This window comes from Copadichromis virginalis, linkage group LG3 (assembly GCF_057382275.1).
Source record: "Copadichromis virginalis isolate Kocher_CV1m ecotype Utaka linkage group LG3, C_Virginalis_male_GT1.1, whole genome shotgun sequence".
In the NCBI taxonomy this organism is placed as follows: Eukaryota; Metazoa; Chordata; class Actinopteri; order Cichliformes; family Cichlidae; genus Copadichromis; species Copadichromis virginalis.
Window position 1 is genome coordinate 40,207,264 of NC_140620.1, and position 22,768 is coordinate 40,230,031.

The 22,768-nt window shown below is 45.0% G+C and overlaps 1 protein-coding gene across 1 annotated transcript in view; it reads left to right on the plus strand.

Moving 5' to 3' along the window:
• The window catches only part of LOC146714734 (Fc receptor-like protein 5), an 85,100-nt gene that overhangs the window by 53,162 nt on the left and 9,170 nt on the right, over positions 1 to 22,768 (plus strand). Inside the window, exon 3 of the mRNA XM_085440362.1 lies at positions 22,154 to 22,417. Within this exon, the coding sequence (XP_085296488.1) occupies positions 22,154 to 22,417 (264 nt within the window). The remainder of the gene's footprint in view (positions 1 to 22,153; positions 22,418 to 22,768) is intronic.

Below are 22,768 nucleotides of genomic sequence, written 5' to 3' on the forward strand. Positions count from 1 at the left end.
ATGAAACATGCCGTGTAAATGAAATAATTCCCTTTGAAATTATGTTAAACAACACAAATTATGTTATCACCTCTTGGTAAGTGACTTACTAATATACACTCGAAAATATGCTATATAAATCCACTAGATACACAATATTTACACATGGGCCCCACACACACTCACATTCACACTTGTTGCAGGCCTGTTTGCTGCTCACGGCGGACGATGGAGAAAAATCCTCTTCTCCCCAGTAAGAGCACGAAAGTCCAACTTACAGTTCAGTTGCTCGGTAGGTTGCCGTTCACCAGTCCCAAACTAAATCCACTCTCCGCTCTACTTGCGGACCCGATGCTGTCTCTGCTACAGCGCGTTAGCCAGTCACTGTCCAGCTCTCCGACAGTCCATAGCGGCTGCCTCCGTGGCGCAGCCAAGCAGTCCGGGCTAGCCTTTAGCCTCGGCGGTTGTAGCTGGAAACACAGTTTTTCATGGTGGTGCGACCGTTGAAACAAAAAGTCACTTCACCCACACTCTGTTGCGAAGCTCTCCCACGGTTAGCTTTCTAGTCATACACACATACACCCACAACGTAGCAATTATGCATAAGTACAAAAAGAGAGGGAGAATTCAACACCACATTATTTTAACAATTCAGTCTATCAGGGGGCTTGTGCTGCCTCTTTGACCTTCTCAGTCCTGCTGCTGGGTTCTCCAGGCTAGGAGCCTGCTGAGCTCCTGTGGCCGGGTTCGGCTCAGGTGACTTAGATTGCTCCACCAGCCCTTCTGGTGATACTGAAGAACCAATCCCGATCTCAGGGGCTGCTGACACGACTTCCCCTTCGGGTGAACCAGTCTGAGGCCCCACAATGTCCACAGTCCTGTCTCCACCATGTGCGTGCGAACCACTCTGAGCCCTCTTCTCAGCTCCATCCGTGCGGGCTCTCACATGATCCTTGTGCCTGCGAACTTGTCTGCCATCCAACAACTCCACCACAAAAGATACTGGCCCTGAACTGTGGTGAATGACACCAGGCAGCCACCGTGAGCCACCCGTAAAGTTTTTGATATACACACAGTCTCCCTGCTTGAAAACACAGCCTCTGGCATGTAGATCATGTCTCACCTTCTGCCCACCTTGTGACTGGGTGACTCTGGCTCCCACATCTGGGCGAAGAAGGTCCAGATGAGATCTGGGCTTCCTCCCCATCAGCAACTCCGCTGGGGACAAGCTTGTGGTTGTATGAGGCGTGATGCGATACTGAAACAGGAAACGGCAGAGCCTCTTTTCTATGGAAAGACCTGGCATTTTTTTTTGACCGTCTTTCAGTGTCTCCACGGCGCGCTCCGCTAAGCCATTGGAGGCAGGGTGGTAGGGTGCTGTGCGGATATGTCGGATCCCATTTCTCTCCATAAATTCTTGGAAGAGCTCTCATTGAAATTTGGCCTTCCAAAAAGTCACTTTTTTCGCTATTTACAAATCCGGAGTTTTGTGAAGGAGAAATCCTCTCAGTTCCCATCTAGACCTTCTTATCATGACTTTGATAACCTTCTATTGCCTCCGCCCTCATTACAGGGCCTGATCTCCTGTTTGTATGGGAGAATATGTTCCTTTGGCAACTCTTCAATCTTGGCTATTAAATTGGCATGGGAGCAGGATCTGGGGTGTGTGATTCAGGATGACTTTTGGGATAAAATTCTTTACCGGGTCCATGGCTCCTCATTCTGTGCCAAACATGGGCTGATTCAATGTAAGATTCTGCACCGTGTACATTGGACTAAGGCCAGACTAGCTCAAATATACCCCAATCTTAGCCCTGACTGCGACCGTTGTCATCAAACACCTGCCTCTTTAATGCATATGTTTTGGTCATGTTCATCCCTCAAACAATACTGGATTAATATTTTCTTGATTTTATCTAAGATCATCCAGCTAACCCTCCAACCTGTGCCCTTAACTGCTTTGTTTGGGGTTCTTCCTGATTCAGTTGCCTTGCCGATGCCTCAAGCGGATCTGGTCACATTTCTCACCTTATTGGCAAGACGCAGAATATTGCTGTGTTGGAAGTCCCCTTCTGCCCCATCCTGGGAAATCTGGATCAGAGACGTTCTGCATTTTAGCAAACTCGAAAAGATTAAATTCACCCTGCGCGGGTCTACGGCCAAATTTTTTAAGACCTGGCAACCCTTTTTTGATCATGTTCAGACTTTGCGGTCTCGCAATGCTCCCAATTAGCCAGCTCAGACTCTATCATATTTTATTTTTTCTTATCTTATGTTCAAGTAAGAGGCCTAAGTTTAAGTATATGGATTCTATTGTGCCTGCGTTCTATGATGGTATTTATTTAACTACTTTATACATATTTCTTTTCTCTAACAGAATTGATTTATCCCTATAACTAAGCTGACCATTTATCATGTGTGGGTTTTTTTTTTTTTTTTTTTTTGTTGTTTTGTTTGTTTGTGTGTTTTGGTTCTTATGTGTCTGTGTGGAGCTGGGGGTTTTGGATACTCTCCACATCTCCCTTGTACACTCAGGAACTGTTGTCTTGTACCCTAGGGTTTGTTACTAGTATTATTAGATTGGATTTTTTCCTTTTTCTGTTTGTACACCCACTGGTACTGCTATAATTATGAGGTGGGAGTGTATGTCTTATATTGCTTTATGTTCTTTAAAAAGAAAATGGCATATTGTTCAAATGCAAAAACTTTAATAAAAATATCGGAGGAAAAAAAAAATTCTTGGAAGAGCCCACTTGTGAATGTGGGCCCATTGTCCGTGACCACTGCCTCAGGTAATCCATGTGTTGCAAAGATTCTCCGGAGTGTGTCTGTGACGACTGGGGCTGTGATGGTCGGCATTATGTGGGCATCCAGCCATTTTGAATGCGCATCCACCAACACCAGGAACATGTGGCCCAAAAAGGGGCCGGCAAAATCTAGATGAAGCCTGGACCATGGACGGCCAGGCCACTCCCATGGGTGGAGTGGGGCAGGTGGCGGCATTTTTTGGTTTGACTGACATTGAGAACAGGCTTTTACCTTGTCTTCCAAGGCACTGTCCATTCCCGGCCACCACACGAATGACCTTGCCAGACTTTTCATTCGAGAAATCCCTGGATGAGCCTCATGCAACACTTCAATGATCTGTGACCGACCTGGAGGTGGAACAATGACTCGGGAACCCCACAGGATGCAGCCATCTTGAACACTGAGCTCCTGCTGACGCTTGGCATACGGTTTGAGCTGATCCTGCTCCACTGTTGTTGGCCAGCCCTGCAACAGCCACTGTTTAACCTGAGATAACTCTGGATCCCGTTCAGTCCATGCTTTGATGTTTTTAGCACAGACCGGAGAGTTCGCCAACCTGTCCAGCAAAAACACAGTTTCTGGGGGCAAGTTCGACTGGTTGGGGACCTCCGGGAGGGGGAGGCGGCTGAAAGCATCTGCATTCGCATTTTCAGGTCCTGCCTTATAAACAATGCGATACTGGTATGCCGACAGTGTTAATGCCCAGCGCTGAACCCGGGCTGAAGCCATGGGTGGGATGCCTTTTGTTTCACTAAAGAGACTCAGGAGGGGCTTATGGTCTGTAACAACAGTAAATGGGCGGCCATACAGGTACTGATGAAATCGTTTCACAGCAAAAACTATTGCTAAGCCTTCCTTCTCAAGCTGTGAATAGCCCTTTTCTGCTGCTGTGAGCGTGCGTGACGCATATCCGACCGGTTTCTCTTCCCCCTCTTCCATGCGATGGGAAAGAACAGCTCCTATGCCATACGAGGAGGCATCACAGGACAGGACCACCTCCTTCTCCGGATCAAAATGCACCAGGAGCGGTGCCGATTGTAACAGTTCTTTTACCTGTCTGAAGGCCTTCTCCTGTGCTTGGGACCACCTCCACTGACTGTCTTTGTGCAGTAGCCCATACAGGGAAGCAAGCATGCTGGAGAGGTCAGGCAAAAACTTCCCATAATAGTTCACTAAGCCCAAGAATGATCTTAGTTCAGCTACATTCTTTGGACTCGGGGCTTCTTTTACTGCTCTCACTTTCTCTTCCAGTGGGGACAGGCCCTGTGCAGAGATGCGATGACCCAGGTATGTCACGCTAGGGGCTTGGAAAACACACTTACTGCGCTTCAAACGCAACCCAGCTTCTGAAAGCTTCTTCAACACCTGCTTAAGGTTACGCAGATGCTCCTCTTCTGTTTTACCTGTAACTAAAATGTCATCCAAGTAAACAGCAACACCAGGAATGTTTTGCAAAAGATTGTCCATGGTGCGCTGAAAGATAGCTGGACTGGATGCAACGCCAAACACCAGGCGGTTGTACTTGAACAGCCCCTTGTGTGTGTTTATTGTCACATATTTTTTTGATTCCTGATCCAGCAGCAACTGCTGGTAAGCATGACTCATATCCAACTTTGTGAATGTCCGACCACCCGCCAGTGTGGCAAACAGGTCATCCACTCGAGGCAGAGGGTAGGCGTCGAGCTGAGAGGCTTGGTTCACTGTCAGTTTGTAATCACCGCATATACGCACCCCTCCGTCCTCTTTCAACACTGGTACAATCGGGGCTGCCCAGTCCGAGAACTCTATTGGCTCAATGACCCCTATCTGTTGTAGTCTCTCCAACTCTGCTTCCACCTTGGCCTTCATGGCGTATGGTACAGTGCATGGTTTGAAAAAGTGTGGCCGGGCCAAAGGGTCCACACACAGCTTCACAGTGGTGCCCCGGAGAGTGCCCAATTCATTCTTGAACACATCTGCATACTTTCCCAGTAACTCTGCTATTACCGTTACATACCTGATTTCCCTCCAGTTCAGGCGGATTTTCTGCAGAAGGTCACGACCCAGCAGACTAGGCCCCTCCCCTTTCACCACCAGTAGTGTTGCTGCCGCTTCTTGACCCTGATATGCTGCATGCACCTCTATAGCACCAAGCAGGGGAATGCATTCACCCGTGTACTGTCTCAGGCTTATCTCAGTCGCTTGGAGAGCTGGTGCCCCGCCCGAGTGCCACAAGCTGTGGTAGGTGGCTTGGCTGATCACCGAAGCTGAAGCCCCTGTATCCACCTCCATTTGTAGCTCCTTCCCATTTACCTGGATAGTGGCATAGATGGGCTCCGCACAGCACTTATTAAAGCCAACCAGATTAAACATGTTGAAAACACACTCATCCTCCTCAGGCGCCATGCCCTGCAGGTGATGCGTGTTTAGTTTGTGTTTTGTCTTCCATTCCTTCTTTGATTTCTCCTTAGTGCCCCTGCATTTCTTGGCTAAGTGCCCCTTTTTCTTGCAGTTATGGCAGGTACTGTCTTTGAAAACACAGTCCTTGGCAAAGTGTGCTCCCCCACACCGGTAACACTCCAAAAGCTCCCTCGGTTTGCCCCTCACACTCCGAGATACATGATGCACCTCGGTTGAGTGCATATTGTTGTTAGCTTTCCGAATGTCTTTAGTGTTATTAGCTGCCGTTTCTATTGCCTGAGCAATTTCCAAAGCTTTCTTAAAGTCCAGTGTGGGCTCCCCCAACAACCGACGCTGCATGCCATCATCATTTATACCACACACCAACCTGTCACGGAGCATGTCATCCAGCACACTTCCAAACTCACAGTGCTCTGATAGCTGTCTCAGCTCCGTCACATACGCCGCCACCGAAACTCCCGGCTTGCGTGAATGAGTGTGGAATTTGAACCGCTGAACAATCACGGAGGGTTTCGGGCAGTGATGATTTTGCACCAACGTCACCAGTTCTTTGAAACCGAAGTCCCCGGGTTTCCGAGGCGTCGTCAGGTTACGTATCAACTTGTAGGTCCTCGCTCCACACGCACTGAGAAGAACTGACCTTTTTTTTTCTTCGTCCGAAATGTCGTTTGCCAAGAAAAAGTGTTCCAGCCTCTCGACATATTCAATCCAGTCGCCGTCTCCCTCGGCGAACTCCGTGAGCGATCCGATCGTCGCCATAGATGTGAAGCGGTAGTCCGACTGCAAAATCCGTAGCAAAAACTCAAAACTGTCCGCGTTCGGCTTTTATCCTCGTCGCCAAAAAGGTGTTATAACCTCAGGATAAAAATGCTCGGAAACTCAAGTGCCAGTTTTAGGACGTTTACTGACCACTTTTAGAAACAACCACAGCTAGTCGTACACATACAGGAAACTGTCCCACACATAACATTCCGGCAGGGAGAACCCTGAAAAACCTCTGAAGGTTCCGGGGTGCAACGCCCCCAAACATACATTAACAACAACACTGTCTATAACAGTTACGATGCACCATTTTCTCCACCCCCAGTCCCTTCTCAGGTTTCACTCTGTATACTGGTAGACAGGGCATTTTGTCAAGCACAACATAGGGTGCAGTTCTCCACTTATTCTTCAACTTGTGCTTTCCAGTGACACCAAAATTCTTTAGCAATACCCGGTCTCCTGGTGCCAAGGTCTGTTCTTTCACATGCTTGTCATGTGCTTTCTTGTTTCTCTGATGACTTTTGTCAGCAGCCTCTGTCGCTAGGCGGTAAGCTTGTTGCAAATCATCTTTCAACTTAGCTATGTACTGGTGATGTGTCAGACTGCTGTGTGTCTGGTCGTTGGTTCCGAAACAGATGTTCACAGGCAGCCGGGCCTCCATGCCAAACATAAGCAGGTAGGGTGAGTACCCAGTTGCTTCATTCTGCGTACAATTCAGCGCCTGTATCACCTACGACAACTGAGGAAGTTCAGGGTCTCTCCAAAAATCCTCAGGATTTTCTATACAGGCGCTGTGGAGAGCATCCTCACACAGAACATGACATCGTGGTTCGGGAACAGCTGTGTGAAGGACCAAAAAGCTCTCCAGAGAGTGATCCGTACAGCAGAACGCTGCTGCAGGATTGCTCTCCCCCCGCTTCAGGACACCTACACCAGGAGATGCCGGACTAGAGCAGCGCAGATACTGAAGGACCCGTCCCATCCTGGCAACAAACTGTTCCAACTTCTGCAATCTGGTAGAAGGTTCCGCATCTTCCGGGCAAGGACAGAGAGACTCAAGAGGAGCTTCTATCCCCAAGCCATCCGTGCCCTAAACACACACACCCGCCCTCTCACATCATCTATAATTGACTGAGACAGGACTCTCTTCCAGACACTCTAAACCAAGGCACAATGTACATTTCAAATTCCTTTAATTTTAAATATGTTTATATTGTCTATCCTGTAAAATAGTCAGATGTCTATTCATGTTAATGTACAGAATTCACCTGCTTGCTGCTACTACTGCACATTCACCCAGTGTATATACTATATGTATGTATGTATATATATATATATATATATATATATATATATATATATATATATATATATATATATATATATATATATATATATATATTGTTCTTCCTCTACACCCCCCCCCCCCCGCCCCCCCCCCCCAATTTTTGCACATGTCGAGGAGCGTGTCAGGCTACATTTCACTGTGTGTTATACTTGTATAACTATGCATGTGACAAATAAAGAACCTTGAACCTTGAACCTTGAATAATTGTACGCGTGTACCAAATGACTGATGGACTGATTCCACGCCTGTTCCTTCTTGGGATCCAAGGTTCCCAGCATGGAAAGTAACGTCCGGTTAAATCTCTCTGGCTGTGGATCTCCCTGGGGATGATAAGGCGTTGTCCGGGATTTCCGGATTCCCAACACTCTCAGAAGGTCGTGGATCAGAATCAGAATCAGAATCAGAATCGTGTTTATTGGCCAAGTATATGTGCAGACACATACAGGGAATTTGGTTCCGGTAGATGGTGGCTCTCAAGCACAGCAATGTAAATCTCACACACACACACACACACACACACACACACACACACACACACACACACACACACACACACACACACACACACACACACGTGTCTATATATACACATTACACATACATACACAAAGCTGTGTAAACCAACTATAAATAACAAATCTAAACTTATATACATAAAATACAGAAATGAATGAGGTGGAATGAATACTATAAAATGTACATAAGGTGCAGTTGCAGTCTGGCAGTGGGAGCAGTGTGACAGGTCAACTGTTAAGAAGGGAGATGGCGAGGGGAAAGAAACTGTTCCTGTGTCGGGTGGTCCTGGTCTGCAGGCTTCTGTACCGTCTGCCAGAGGGCAGCAGATCAAAAAGTCTGTGTGCAGGGTGTGAGGGATCTGCGATGATTTTCCCTGCCCGTTTCCTGGTTCTTGAGAGGTACAGATCCTGGATGGAGGGCAGGGGGGTGGATCAGCTTACTCTCGAAATCACGTCCCTGGTCGGAATGTATCCGGGCCGGAAGTCCATAATGCCCAAAGTACCGCTTACAGAGAATCTTGGCTACTGTGGAGGCTTTTTGGTCTTTAGCTGGAAAAGCTTGTGGATATCTGGTAAACTGATCAGTCACAACCAGAACGTTAGCATATCCCTGAGAGTCTGGCTCTAGGGATAGAAAATCGATACACACGAGATCTAGTGGCCCACTACTGGTGATCTGGTTCAATGGTGCAGCTCGTTGTGTAGGTGCTTTACGTGCAACACATCTCCCACAGTTCCTGATGTACTGCTCAACTTCTGCACTCATCCTAGGCCAGTAGAATCGGTCTCGTATGAGCTCCACAGTCTTGTCCATCCCCAGGTGACCTGACTCATCATGAAGCGATCTAAGCACCATGGCAACATGCTCTCGGGGTAGTACAAGCTGATGTATTTCCTTTCCAGGTTGTCTCTGTACTTTCCTGTAGAGTACTCCATCAGTGATTGCCAACTTGTTTGCCTCTCTTTGAAGCAACATGGCTTCTGCATTGGAGTCTTTGTCGAAAGTAAAGGGAATCGCTCCATTCATGGATTTCTTTACAGGAGCGATCACTGGATCATTGTCTTGTGCTTTGATAAGCTCGGCTTTGCTTATCTGGGTCAAACACCCATAGTCAAGATGAGTGGGGAAAACAAAACACTCTGGGAGTGCCTCAGGGGAAACCCCTAAAGATTCAGCAAAGCTGACTGCCCCTACTCCTGCTGACTTTCTACAGGAGATCTGCTTACACAGAGCTTTGACACTGTCCAAGGGCAGAGTTTGCCAATCAGTGTCCTCTGTTGGTAAGGGGTCAGCATCAATGTTGCTGCTTCCAGGTCTGTACTGGAGAGTGAAGTCGTATGTGGCAAGAGCAGCTAACCACCGATGCCCGGTGGCATTGAGCTTGGCTGTGGTGAGGATATATGTGAGGGGATTGTTATCCGTCCTCACAGTGAACTGTGCTCCTTACAGGTAGTCATGAAACTTGTCAACTACAGCCCACTTCAACGCCAAAAACTCAAGCTAGTGCACGGGGTAGTTTTTCTCTGATGAGCTAAGCTTCCGGCTAGCAAATGCAATTGGTCGCAGCCCTTCTGGGTGTTATTGGTTGAGCACAGCACCCAACCCCTGAAGGCTAGCATCAATGTGCAACACATAAGGCTTGGTTGGGTCTGCGAATGCCAGAACAGGTGCATTTGTAAGAGAATGTATAATATTCTGGAAAGCTTCTGTACATGCAGCATCCCACCTGTCTCCAAATGGTTCATTTACCCGATGGTAGGTCTTTTCTGGGACTCTGACAGCTCTCTTTCCTTTCTGGGTTGGTGGGTAACCTATACATAGTTCGGTTAACGGCTTGACAATGATGGAGTAGTCCTTTATGAAGCGACGATAATACCCACAGAACCCTAGGAAAGACTGCAGTGATGGGAGATCGGTGGGTTGCTTCCAGCGAGCTACCGCCTCAACTTTGCTTGGGTCAGTGGCAATCCCTTTCTCTGACACTATGTGTCCAACATATGTCACCTGTGGCCTGCAGAACTGACATTTGTCAATGGACAATTTTAGGCCAGTCTCTTCCAGTCTGTCAAGAACTTTGATTAGTCTCTGCTCATGTTCTTCCAAAGTTCTTCCGAACACGATCAAATCATCAAGGTACACTATGACCTCAATCATGTGCATGTCTCCCACTGCTTTCTCTTTGAAAGGTCGCGGGAGCTCCTGTTATCCCCTGGGGCATCCTCTCAAATTGAAAGAATCCCAAAGGACATATGAAAGCGGTCTTCTCCTTGTCCTCTTCTGCCATGGGAATTTGGTAGTATCCACTACGCAAATCCTTTTTTTTTTTTTTTTTTTTTTTTTTTTACCAAATGACATCAGAAACAGCAGTATGCGACATTACGTGATGGCAGAGCTTCAGTTCATCCTTTGTCATTTTTTTTTTTTTTTTTTAATAAATAGGACAGGGGGAATGAATGAGAGAGAGAGGGGGAGAGAAAGAAAGAAAACCAAAGGGGAGAAGAGACGGTGAGAAGGGGGGGGAAGAGAGAGAAAAAAAAAAACTCCTGGGTCACCTGTATGGAGAAAAAAAAACAAACAAACAAACAAAAACAAACAGAGGAGACAGCAAACAACAAAGAGCAACATAATAATAGAGAAAACAAAGCACCATCACAATAAACTAGCTAGTCATAGATATCAGTATTTACTAAGTAATAAACGATATTGTGCAGCACGCAAGATAGACAGCGCACAGTGTGCTTTGAGGCAGCAGCCAAGAAAGCTTTAGTCCGCGTCTGTGAATACCCATGTGTGCATACCTGTGTGGATCAGCATGCTTGCATTCCAAAGGTTTCTCCATGTAATGATCTGCTAGGGAGTGTGGGGGGGCCACAGCCCCGTCCTCCAGGGTGTGAAGCGGGTATGGAGGAGATCAAAACTCCAGACATCCAGAGGCCCCCAGAACACAAGAGACCATGGAAGACCAACAGAGGGGCAGCCGCGCCACTGTCCCAGTAAGAGCTGAGGAGAGTCCCAGATGAGGGCTCACTCAGCAGCCGCGGAGCAGAAGCCAGGGGGAGTTGCAGTGACGCGCCCGTGAGCTCCGCCGGCCCCCAGCTGTGCCTGAGTGACCGAGCCCTAGGCCGAGAGGCCGGGGGCACCCCACCTCCAAAGGGGCCCGAGCGAGCCCCAGGCCCCAGGCCCCGACAAGCGGCCGCCAAGGAGTGAGCCGGTGTGTACCCGGACGCCCACCCCCAGACACAAAGAACCACCAACACACCGACACCTGAGGGAGTCCGCCACCGGCAGGGGAAGTGGTGGTGGGTGGAGATAGGCCTCCAAACCTTGGAGGGCCTGAGGTGTCCCCAGAGAGGTGGCGTCTGATACCCAACCTGACATATAGACACAGACATACAGGCACACACAGACACAAACATCCATTCCCACCCTCATGCTCTCATATGCACTCACTCCACACTCAACCAACGTGGAGACAGACATAAAGAGACGCTGTACACACAATCACACTCCCCAAGCGTACTCTACAAACCGGGTCTAGGTACCCTTGCCCCTGGAGGGGGGAATTGCACCCAGACCCAGGTGGTGTTACCCTTTTCCCTGCGGTGGGGAGAGGCAGACCACCCCGACTCCGCAGCAGCAGGGAGGCCCCACACCCCAGACCGCAGTCGGACGGCCAACTCCTCCTACTAGCCCTCCCGCTCCAGCAGGCCGCAGAGAATGGGGGTGGGAGAAGACTCCAAACCTCCCTCCACCCGCTCATTGTAGTGTTGATGCATATGTGTTCTAAGGTGCAATTAAAACCCAGGAGGGCATGGAGCTACCTGCCAAGGAGCAGCAGGTAAGCGCATAGTCCCTCCTGCTAACCCTCAATGACTAAGTGTATTTAAAATTGAGAGGTGGGCAACGACGCCAGGGGTGAGGTGTACACCCTGATGGTGATTTGGACTCCGTGATTGTGCCCACCCCCAAGATCCTATATGTATGTGTAATGAGAGTGTGAATAATGTGAATGTCTAAGTTGTGGGATAAAATTGAGGCAGAGGCAGCCAGAAGGGGACGGGGGGGGGGGGGGGGGTAGCCTCCTCTGCACCCTGGTGACATACCCCCACTCCAAGGCCCTGCATGTGTGGGTGGTTGTGGAGGAGCGGGAAGAGGGAGGCAGCTGGAGATGGGGAGGGAAGGAAGGGAGGGGCAGGTAACCCCTCCCTGGGGCCAGCTCCCCCGCTGACCCCAGTAGGCACTCCCACCCTCCGCGACCCGCCAGGGAAGGGGGGCCCAGGCCCATCAGACCGGGGCCCAGTGCAGTAGCGCCCCCCGGCTCCACAGAGCCCTGGACAGTCCACCCAACCCCACCACAGAGAAAACTGCACCCACCCCACCAACCACACATCTTCCAGACTACATAAGACGGTAAACGCCCAGGCTGAGATCTTCCTCCACCTCTCCTGTATCTCCCCCTCCTGCAGAGAGTTCCTGAGAGAAGAAAGCTCCTGCAAGATGTGACCATCCCCCCCACCAGTTGAAGAGCCCCCCAGGCGGCTCGATGCACCGGCGGCACCCTGCTCCAGGGCCGGGCCCCCATGCACCCACCCACCCACAACCCCGGCAACACACCAACCAGGACCCGAGCCCCCGAGGCCCGGCCCGGGCCCCAGCCCAGAGACGGAGCGCCCCCAGAACCTCACGCCCATCCCGGACCCACCCAGGGGCAGCCAGGTTGCCAGGTCAGTAACCCGCGTCCGTCAGCACAGACCCTCCCCTAGCCCCGCTGCACGCAGCCGCGAGGAAACAGTCACCTGAGAGCCAACAGAGCCCTCAACCGGACGTGACCGCTACCCCGGGTTGAGCCCCCCAAGGAAGATGCCTCCGGGGAACCCCCCGACGCCCTAAGCCTGTCCCTACCCCCTCACCAATCACAACAGTGAAGGCGGGACCAAACTATGACCCCCCACCCCCACTAGGTGATGGAGCTGATAAAAGGGGCCCAGAGCAATTGATCTAATGTGGTGGCAGAGGCTGTGTCAAGACTAATGTAATCTAATAGATAATTTCTATATTGGTTAGAATTAAGATTATTTTTATTTTTCCAGTTCATGAGGACTGTTTTCTTGGCTATGCATAGGGCAGTGAAGATCATATGGGCTATATTCTTTTCTGAAGTGACATTATCTAAGCTGCCCAACAAACACACTAAGGGGGAGGTTGGAATGTTACATTTCAGACATTTTGATAAGTCTTCACATATCTCGCGCCAAAACTTTTGCACTGGTGGACAGAACCAAAGAGCGTGGATGTAATTGTCTGGTGTATTGCCTTGACAGTGTGAGCAGTTGTTGGAAGATGTAAAGCCCATCTTGAACATCCGATGACCTGTATAGTGCACTCTATGAAGTATTTTGTATTGTATTAATTGCAGACTGGGATTTTTAATTAATTTAAAAGTTTTTAAGCAAATCTGAGACCAGAAGTTTTGGTCTAGGTTGACTGATAAATCTGCTTCCCACTTTGCAGTAGGAAGGGATATTGATTCATCTAATTTAGAAAGTGTTCTGTATATTTTAGATAATAATTTGGGGGATTTAAGAGTAAGAAAATGTGCCGCACTTAGTGGTGTTTGTAATTCAACTTGACTGAGGTTAAATTTCTTTTTTACTATGGATTTAATTTGTTGATATTCTAAAAACCTTGTCTTGTTGATCCCATATTGTTCAACTAGTCTGTCAAATGGAATAAATTCTGTTCCCTCTAATATATGTTCTAAGTATTTAATTCCTTTACAACTCCATTCTGGGAAATTAATTATTATTGTTTTGTAATATGTCAGGGTTATTCCAGATAGGTGTACGTTTGCATGGGATTAATGAAGACTCCGTTATTTTTAGAAACTCCCACCATGCTGTTAGAGAAAAGCTGATGTTGATACTTTTAAAGCATTCATGTCTTTTGATGTTTGAGCTAATAAATGGTAGGTCTGAAATCTCTAGATCCTTGCACTACGCAAATCCAAGACAGAGAACCACCTGCTGCCAGACAAACAGTCCAACGCCTCGTCAATGCGAGGAACTGTGTATTGGTCAGGGACAGTTCTGCGATTCAGGGTCCGATAGTCCACACACATGCGCAACCGCCCCGTTTTCTTTCATGCCAAGACAATGGGGGAAGCATAGGGACTCCTTGATTATTTTATTATCCCCGCTGCCAAAAGTCCTTGCAGGTGGCGGCGTAAGTCATCCAGATCAGCTGGGGCAACACGGTGGGACCGCTCTCGGAAGGGGGTATGGTCAGCTAGACTGATGTGATGATGCACTCCTTTAGCCAAACCCACATCCCATTCCTCCGTCGAAAAAACTTTGCCTCTCTCTGCAAGTTTCTGACTAAGCCTCTGTTTCCATTCAGCTGGTATAGGAGAGTCCCCAAAATTAAACAGAGATGGGTCAAGCTTAGTAGAAGCTTTTGTGTTTGGGCCTGGGACATCAGTCACTATATCAGCTACATGCAGGTGTGCAACCACAGTGCCCATGGGAATGGCAGTGTCTTTTAGTGACTGGTTGCGCATGAGCACCAGAAACTTGTCCCTATCAAGCATCTTGGAGAACAGTACGGTTGGCTGTACAAGCACACTTGGGGGAAAGGCATGTGAAGCTGCCCGTTCTGTGATGAGGATGCTGTCTCCAATAGTGTGGATGTCCATGAGAATTACGAGTATCTACTCCCAAATCCCCATCCGGGCTACATGTATTATATAAAATATGTAAACTAAATCTCTTTGAAACTTATAGAAGAACATTTTCTATTTCAATTTATTTTCTGTTATTCATTTGATCCTGTAACTTGTTTGTGTGCATAGATGGGCTGTAAAAATGTGACAAAGCTGAAAACAGGATTAGTTCTGAGTTCAAAGCGCTGATGAGCTTTCTGTGCTTTTAAGATGAGCTTAAAAAAATGATTGCAGGCTACATTGTGGAAGAGATGCTACCGCTGCGTACTGAGTCTCCGTCTTTAAAAAAAAAAAAAAATTTAAAGAGTTTAATTTCTATTGTTTGTCCACTCAAGGTTTATAGGGATTTTAAGAAGTATTTAGTTAAATTACTTATTTAGTAATTAAGTTACTTTTCTGACACAGTAATTACATAAGTATTTTAAATACAATATTGACTAAGAAATTAGTAATTAATTACTTTTTTAAAGTAACTTACCCAACACTGGTCATATGTTAATGCAGTGGTCTCCAAACTTTTTTTTTGCTAGGCCCCTCTTTGTTTTACAAGAAAAATGTTCGCACCCCTCCCCCCCTCCGCGTGCGCGCACACGCACAAACACATCCTCCAACAACACACACCCATATTTTGCTCCATTGCGGTTTATTTCACACCTTAAACATTTAGTAAGCATTTTTAGGTGTCCTCCTATAAATATAAGTAATCTGCAATAAATTACAGGTAGTGAGAAATTAGGACAGGAGGCCTAACGGAAGGCATCTGTTCTATCACCTCATCCATGAGGGCAAACCAAACCTAAGTAGCAGCAGTGGGCTTCCCACTGACTCCCTCTCCTCACCCTGGATACTTGCAATCTTAAAGTCAGAGGAAAATAAAAATGACAGTAGACAAATAAAAACAACACAACAACTCTTAGTAATTGTGCATTTATTAACTTGTGTTCTCAAGAATTATCTTCTTGATAACAACAACATACTTTTGTACTTTTTCCAGTTATCCCATTTCTTCTAGCCTGCATGGGGGTGACTTTCCCCTGCAGGCCCATCTTCTCCAGAATATTCCTGATCACACACAAAAAATAAGAGAAGAGAGAAAAACCATGGCAAGTATGTTAATGCCTAAAGTTTTCACAACAGAACACAAGAGGAATACCGCCTGGACATCACTGGTTCTGTACAGTATGAGGGTTAATAAAACTGTACTCATATGAATATGGTGTGCAAATTGAATTATTCTTGTACCTCCATGCCACAGTGGCCGAATTCTTCACCCCAGTGAAGAGGTGATCGTTTTCTCCTCTCATTTTAAGAAATTAAGCCATTTGGTCTTTGTTCCCTAAAACATATCAAACTGAAATCCTGAAATCCAAAATGAATCCTGGGATATGGTGGGCCACGAACGATACAGCCAACACATCCTTCAAATCTGGGGAAATGAAGGACGCATTTGCCGCCGCATTTGGAGGACTCTTCAAATTTGGACAGCCTTCGTCGCGTCACTGTGACGTAATTGCCTACAAATGCAGCCATCGACGAATGCTACCCCTGAATTTGGACACAGCCTGTGTCTCAATGTGCGTTGTGCACACTTCCTGTTTTACTTTCATAGTCACTTGTGCTTTGTGCATCATGTTCAGTTTAAATTGTTTCCAGCTGTGCTTCCAAGTGTCTCCTCTTAGCTACGATTCCCTCCTGTGGTTTGTTCCCTTTTTTGTTCTTGTGTGTATTTATGCCTGCATCTCTCTCTGTCCTGCATCGCGGTCTCCCTCATCGTCCGGCTGTGTGTTCTGCTTGCCGTTTAGTTTCAAATAATTTTTTTTTGTAGTTTTGCATTTTTTTGTATTCCAGCAATACAGCTGGGTTTAAGTTAACCTTTTCTAAGAGTCTGCATTTTGGGTCAAATCCTCATTCCTTCCCTCTTCACACCGCCAATAGAATAGCCCTTTATTCTCATTGTACATGTACAATGAAATTAAGGATACTCTATATTCTGCCACATTTTATTTTTAATCTATTGAAAGGCCTAATTTTTATCTGTGCCATGCAGGAAAGTGGAAATGCAGCATGTTTCAGACAGCAGTCTTTTGTGTAGCTGATATCTTGTTTTACGTCAGCATATATAAGGAAGGAGCTTTTTAATCAAGTGCTTTCTTGCCCTTTTTGACTTTAATGAGGAGCTGGTTTTACTAAATTAACATGCAGTAAGATTTGAAACTACAGTGACTGAGACCACAATTATTTGCACAAAGTATTTACTGGTGTTTTAAACTCGGACCTTTAGATCAGACCATGACAGGAAGGATCACTTTTTAAAGAGACGTGGCTGATGGAAAATATTGTGTTAACATTTTTGAAACCGCAAGTTTCCAAATAGCTGCAAGTCTATCTGCACCATCTCTGCACTTAAACAAACATCAATGACCTCATGTATGTGTGTGTGTGTGTGAGATAAAACATACGTGATCATGAGGGTGCAAAACCACAACAGAGAGTCAAATGGTGGGACTCTCCACCATTTGACCTTAGAACTGAAGAAGCTTCTTGGATGAGAGGTGAAACGTCTTCAAGCAACTTAAACAAGTCCAGACGCTTTTCTTTGCAAGCTCCTTAGACTACGATGACCTGGATGACTGAGAACCTTCACAGATACACAACAGAGAAAACAGAGAAAGATCCAGGAGACCCAAAAACAAACACGTGTCCACACCAGCAGAAGCAACAAGGAGCCAAAAAGAAAGATCACCTAAAAACCAACTGGCAGCTGATCCTGTCAGAGGTTGGCCATCCCAGTACGAGCTGAGGACAGAGCCCCAGGGCTCTGGGCACATGCACAAACCTGCATCAACCCACCGTTCTAAAACCCTTCACCCTGTGTCAGTATTTCTGTGAAGTATGAATGAAAGTTTGCACGCAGCTGCAGGCTTATCTGCACTTAAAAACCCTCAGTGATCTCATGTTTTTCTCCATCAGCCCACAGAATGAATCTCAATGTCTCCTGAAAACACTTTGGCTCTGTGCTATGTGATTATGTCTTATTCTTGTTATCAAACCTCAGGATGTGTAAAGAGGAACTGGAAGTTTGGTCATGGCCAAATTGAAACATTTAACACAATGAAGCAACATGGGGTTTGTTTCAGTGCTTTGTGTATTTACTCAATATGCATTCAAGTTTAGAGTTACTATGGCAACATGAGTAAAAATATAAAAATAAATGATTTAAGGAATAATTACTAAAATGCCATTAGATACACAACAATAACATCCTGACATCTCTCCTCTGTTTTTGACCTTCGGCAAATGATTTTTAGTTTTTAATAAATAATTACAATCCACAGTAAAACTGAAAATAATGAATAAGTGTTGATAATGTTCACTCGTATGGACACCAGAGTGATATGTCTTCTGACACATAGCTAAACAGTTTGACTGAACTTCTGTTGAATCATACAGGATGTTATTCTCATTTATGTTGTAAGTTGAAACTTTTGTGACCTTGATAGAGACCATATGGAAGATTTTGTGATGACCCAGAGTCTCTGGTTCCAGTGATCAGTTATCTGTAACTCAGTTTTCTTCATTTGTTACTATTGAGGCCTGAAATGATCAGCTTCAGTAAGCTTTAGTAAAGGTCACCTCGTCTGCATGTGACTCTGGAGAGAGTTACATAGTCTTTGTTGGTAACATGTAACATTCACTTTGATGTGCCAATAGAAGATACATTTATTTGTTGTCTTTGTTAATTTAATTTGTGAAACATACAGGTCTTTAGTTTCAGTTCAACCACACAGTGAGTCATTTACTCTGTTTGGGTATCAGCCAAACATAGAATTTAACCACAAGGTGAAAACATTCACAGATCTGAGGTCAAAGGTCATTTTTATTATAGTACTGCATGATGATGTTTCAGCTAAGAGTCAGATAAAATCTCTAGATGTTTTTATGCAGCATGAAAGAAGAATTTCCACATAATTCCTCCGATAAAGAATCAAAATATAAAAAAATCATTAAAAAGACTTAGATATAAAAATACAGGCTGCAAAACAGAAAAGGGGTTTTGGTACATTCACTTCCAGTGTGCAGGAAGAGTAACATTGCAGCATGATAATGATCCAGGGGACGTTGCGAAAACATGTCAGAGTAAAAAAAGACCCGGTAAGATATGACTTAAAGCGATGGAAAACATGTCACAAAACTGCTGCGGTCAGAGCTACAGGAGCTGTTTGAGCTTTGTGTCCAAAAGGGAAGGAAGCACAGAGACACCAATCAGAAGAAGAACCTGTAGAAAAACTCTGTCACACCCAAACAAAACACAACTTCTCTTTTTTTCTGCAAAGTAAAACTGTTTGTGATTATCTGAGGATCAGAGTGCAGCAGGCTGGATGTGACGATGGGGCACTCTTTGCTCTGCATGATGGGCTTTTTCTGTAAGTACACGTCTGACATTGTTTGAAAGGCACCAATAATTAAAATGTTTCTGATCTCTGAGAATTAGTGAGTCACTGTTTAGAGCTTGTTTAGCAAACAGGAGAAATTTGGTGATTATTGTTCATCCCTAAATTTACAATAATCAATAATCAGTATAAAGTCTTGAAAAGGTATAATATCTGATGAGTTTTTATTCATTATTTTAGTGCTCAGTACAGTCATCTGTGGAAACGCTGAAGGTAAGAAACACTGTTTTTACTCCAGTTCATATATGTAGCTGTTATCTCCTACAATGCTCGAAATCAGGGGTGTCAAACCTATGGTCCACGGGCCACATTCGGCCCTCGATACAATTATTTCCGGCCTGCGAGCCAGTTATTAATGTACCCTCGGTATGTGGGAACTGAATCTTCAGCCCTGCTAAGAATCCGTGTTTTGATGGTCACACCATGTGACCAATCTCATGCAAAGACAGGCTGGGATCATACCATTATGTGAAAGAAAGAAGGGGGGCAGATGTTCTGAAGACAGCAAGTGTAGTGGTACAGGCCAAACCATTTCAACAACTACCAAACAGGTAAAACAGCAAATGATTAAAGTGCAGGTAAACAGAAATGTTTCTATTTTTCAGCATCTACCATAGAAATACAGTATAGATATAATAATGATGAGCTACCAGAAGTTTCTTTCTATTTTTACACATTTGTTTCTTACAATTTAAGTCAAAGGGTGGTGCCGACAGGTTTCTCTCTTTCTCACAGCAGCTTTTTCTTCATCATGTAGAAAAACAGTTAAATACTGTAAATCATTTCTTACACTGATGGTGTCAGGGTGGTGGCTCATTGGCTCCCTTTTCTGTTCCCGTGTTTCATTCCATGTCTCCTCTCTGTGGTGAGTCTGTTTTGTCACCCATGTTTGTCTCTCACCCCTCCATGTGCCTTATTCGATGTTTGTATCTCTCTGCCCTCTCTCTCTCGCCCTCTCCCTCAACCCCTTGTGTCTTAGTCGTTTTACTGTGTTTCATCTTCATCGTCATCCTGTCTTCCCCTGTTCCTGTCCTTGTGTCTCTGCTATTGCCTCCCTGTTTGTTTATCACTGTTGTTGTCAAGTCCGTGTGTCTCAGGTGTAGGTCTCAGTGTTTCCTGTTTTACTTTGACAGTGTCCCATCCTGTGTTCAGTTTTGCTTCCTGTATTGTGTCATTATGTTTATTTCCCCCAGCTGTCTTCTCCGTGTGTTTACTCATCACCATCTTGTATATTTATGGAGTCAGTTGTCAGTCGTTTTTATATGGTGTTATTTTTGTGCCACTATTCTGACCGCACGTAAAAAAAAAATTTGCAGGTGCAAGTGTGGCATTTTGAGGAGAAATTTATTTTGAGTGAAAAAAATTCATTGCTGTGTGCAAAAAATGTATCTCAGTGTTTGCTATTATCCACACACACACACAACAGCAGCCCCTCTCGCTCAGTTTTTGCACTTGCACTTTGCACTTAAGAGTGTGCTGCCTTCATACAGACTAATTCTCTTTTCATGGATGTTTATCTGAACAGTTTACAGCACAGATTTACAAGAAGATGATGATTTGTGTGAGTAGTGCAGTGTATCTCACTGATATTGGCATGTGTGCTGCTTACCTCAGTGTACGCTTTTGTATTAACTCTTGGAGTTCTCAAAATCCTTGTACAAAGCTACATGGATAAAAATGAAAGGAAATACCAGATACTCCGGCTTCCTCCCACAGTCTAAAGACATGCACTTAGTGGGGTTAAGTGAATTGATTATTTTAAATATGTGTAAGTGTGAATGTTTGTCTGTGTCTCTGTCTTAGCCCTGCAACAGACTGGCGACTTGTCCAGGGTGTACCCTGCCTCTCGCTCTATGATAGCTGGGATAGTCTATAGCCTCCTGCGACCCTGATAACAATAAGCGGAAGAGAATGGACAAGAGTTTAAAGTGGGATTCAGCGTGTGGAAAACCCTAAAATCAGTTTTTAATGGCTCAGGCTATTTTCTATTGAGAGCTCCAGTAGATTTTCTTAATGTATGAGCTGTGATCAGCTGTCTTGCTGCTCTTTACAGATTTATCCACCTGAATTCAGTCTGATGTAAGCAGACGTTTCATGAGTTGTCCTCGTCTCTACACTCACAGTACACTGTTTATACTGACTTTATATTGGACTGTCACTGTGCACCAGTCACACACTAGTCTTTCCTTTAAATCCATCACAGTACAGCAAACTAACCTGTTTATCCTGCACTAATCTGTAGAGGATTTTCATGCAGCCTTAAATAACACAGTGATTCTACCTCAGTTTGTTTTGCAGCATGCTTCACACTATAAAAAAACATAATGTCAACATAAATACTCAAGTAAAGTACAGATAGCTTACGTACAGTAACAAAGTATTTGTACTTCGTTACTTCCCACCTCTGGAAATAAGTAAATTGTGTGATATTTGACTGTAAAACTGAGGTTGTTTACATGATATTGTGTGTTTATGCGTTGATGTTCAGTGTCACAGTTTAGATTTTTGCACACCTGGTTGTTTTCAGTCACTCTGCTGGTAGAGTCTAAATATCATTTAATCTGTTTGGTAAAAACTAAAATTTTTATTGTTGATTTTTAGTCAAATTTTTACCAGGACGCAAAAATATAATTACAATTAACAAGAGCAATAAAACCAGGATCGTTTTGTAATGATATATTTTTATTTGATCAGGTCCTCCTGAGCCCACCGTGACCCTCCAACCATCCACGACTCAGATATACAGAGGTGAGAAAGTCACTGTCAGATATAAGATTCAGGGATACAAGTTAAATGCATCTCCTCCCTTATTTTATTTGTATTGCACAATTCATCCAAAAACAGAACAAAATACTAACAAAAGTAGTGTAAAACAATAATAAATGATTGTCCTCATTTTAGGAGAGACTGGTCTGCTATGTTAGCCTTTCCCAAACTGCTCGTATGTTTACTCATAGCAGCAGTTTTTTCACTTCGTTTATCTTTAAATCTCCAGCTCTGAATCCACCACTGGAGGTTTAACAGCATTGTTAGCAAACAACAGCTAACTGACAACGAATGTATGATATGTTCATAAATGTATAAAACATTTAAAAAGTATAAAAACAACTTTTATTGTTGATTTTTTAAGTCAAATTATCAGTCTGCTAATGCTATGTTTTATTTGATCAGCTCCTAAGCCCACTGTGACCCTGCAGCCACCCTGGACTCAGATATACAGCGGTGAGACAGTCACTGTCAGATGTGACATTCAGGGAGGTGAAGGAGCTCAGTGGACGTATGAATGGAGACCAGCTAAGGTAAACACACCTCCAACATCCAATGAATACAGAATCAGCAGCGCTGCTGAGTCTGACAGTGGCAGATACAGCTGTCGGGGCAAAAGAAACTCTTCCAGGACAGAGTGGAGTGACATCACCACATTGAAAGTAACAGGTAAGTTGGACATATTTCACACATTTTAATTTACACTGCATAATGTTTCATCCAAAGACACAACAAAATACTGTCTTTCAATTATACTGTTTTTTAGATTCATATCACAAGTACTTGCAGTGAAACACTTGGAAGGAAAAAAGATTTCCACATGTGGATTTATTGCTGCAGTTCCATCAGTTCTTTTGTTTTTAGCATTTTTACATTAATTTCTCTTCAGGTTTGACCTAAAAATACAATATAATTGTATCAGAGACTGGTCTGCTTTGTAAGCCTTTCTCACAACAGGTTTTACTTGGATTCTTTCCACTGATTGATGTTAATGAATACATTTATAAATGAATGAAAAAC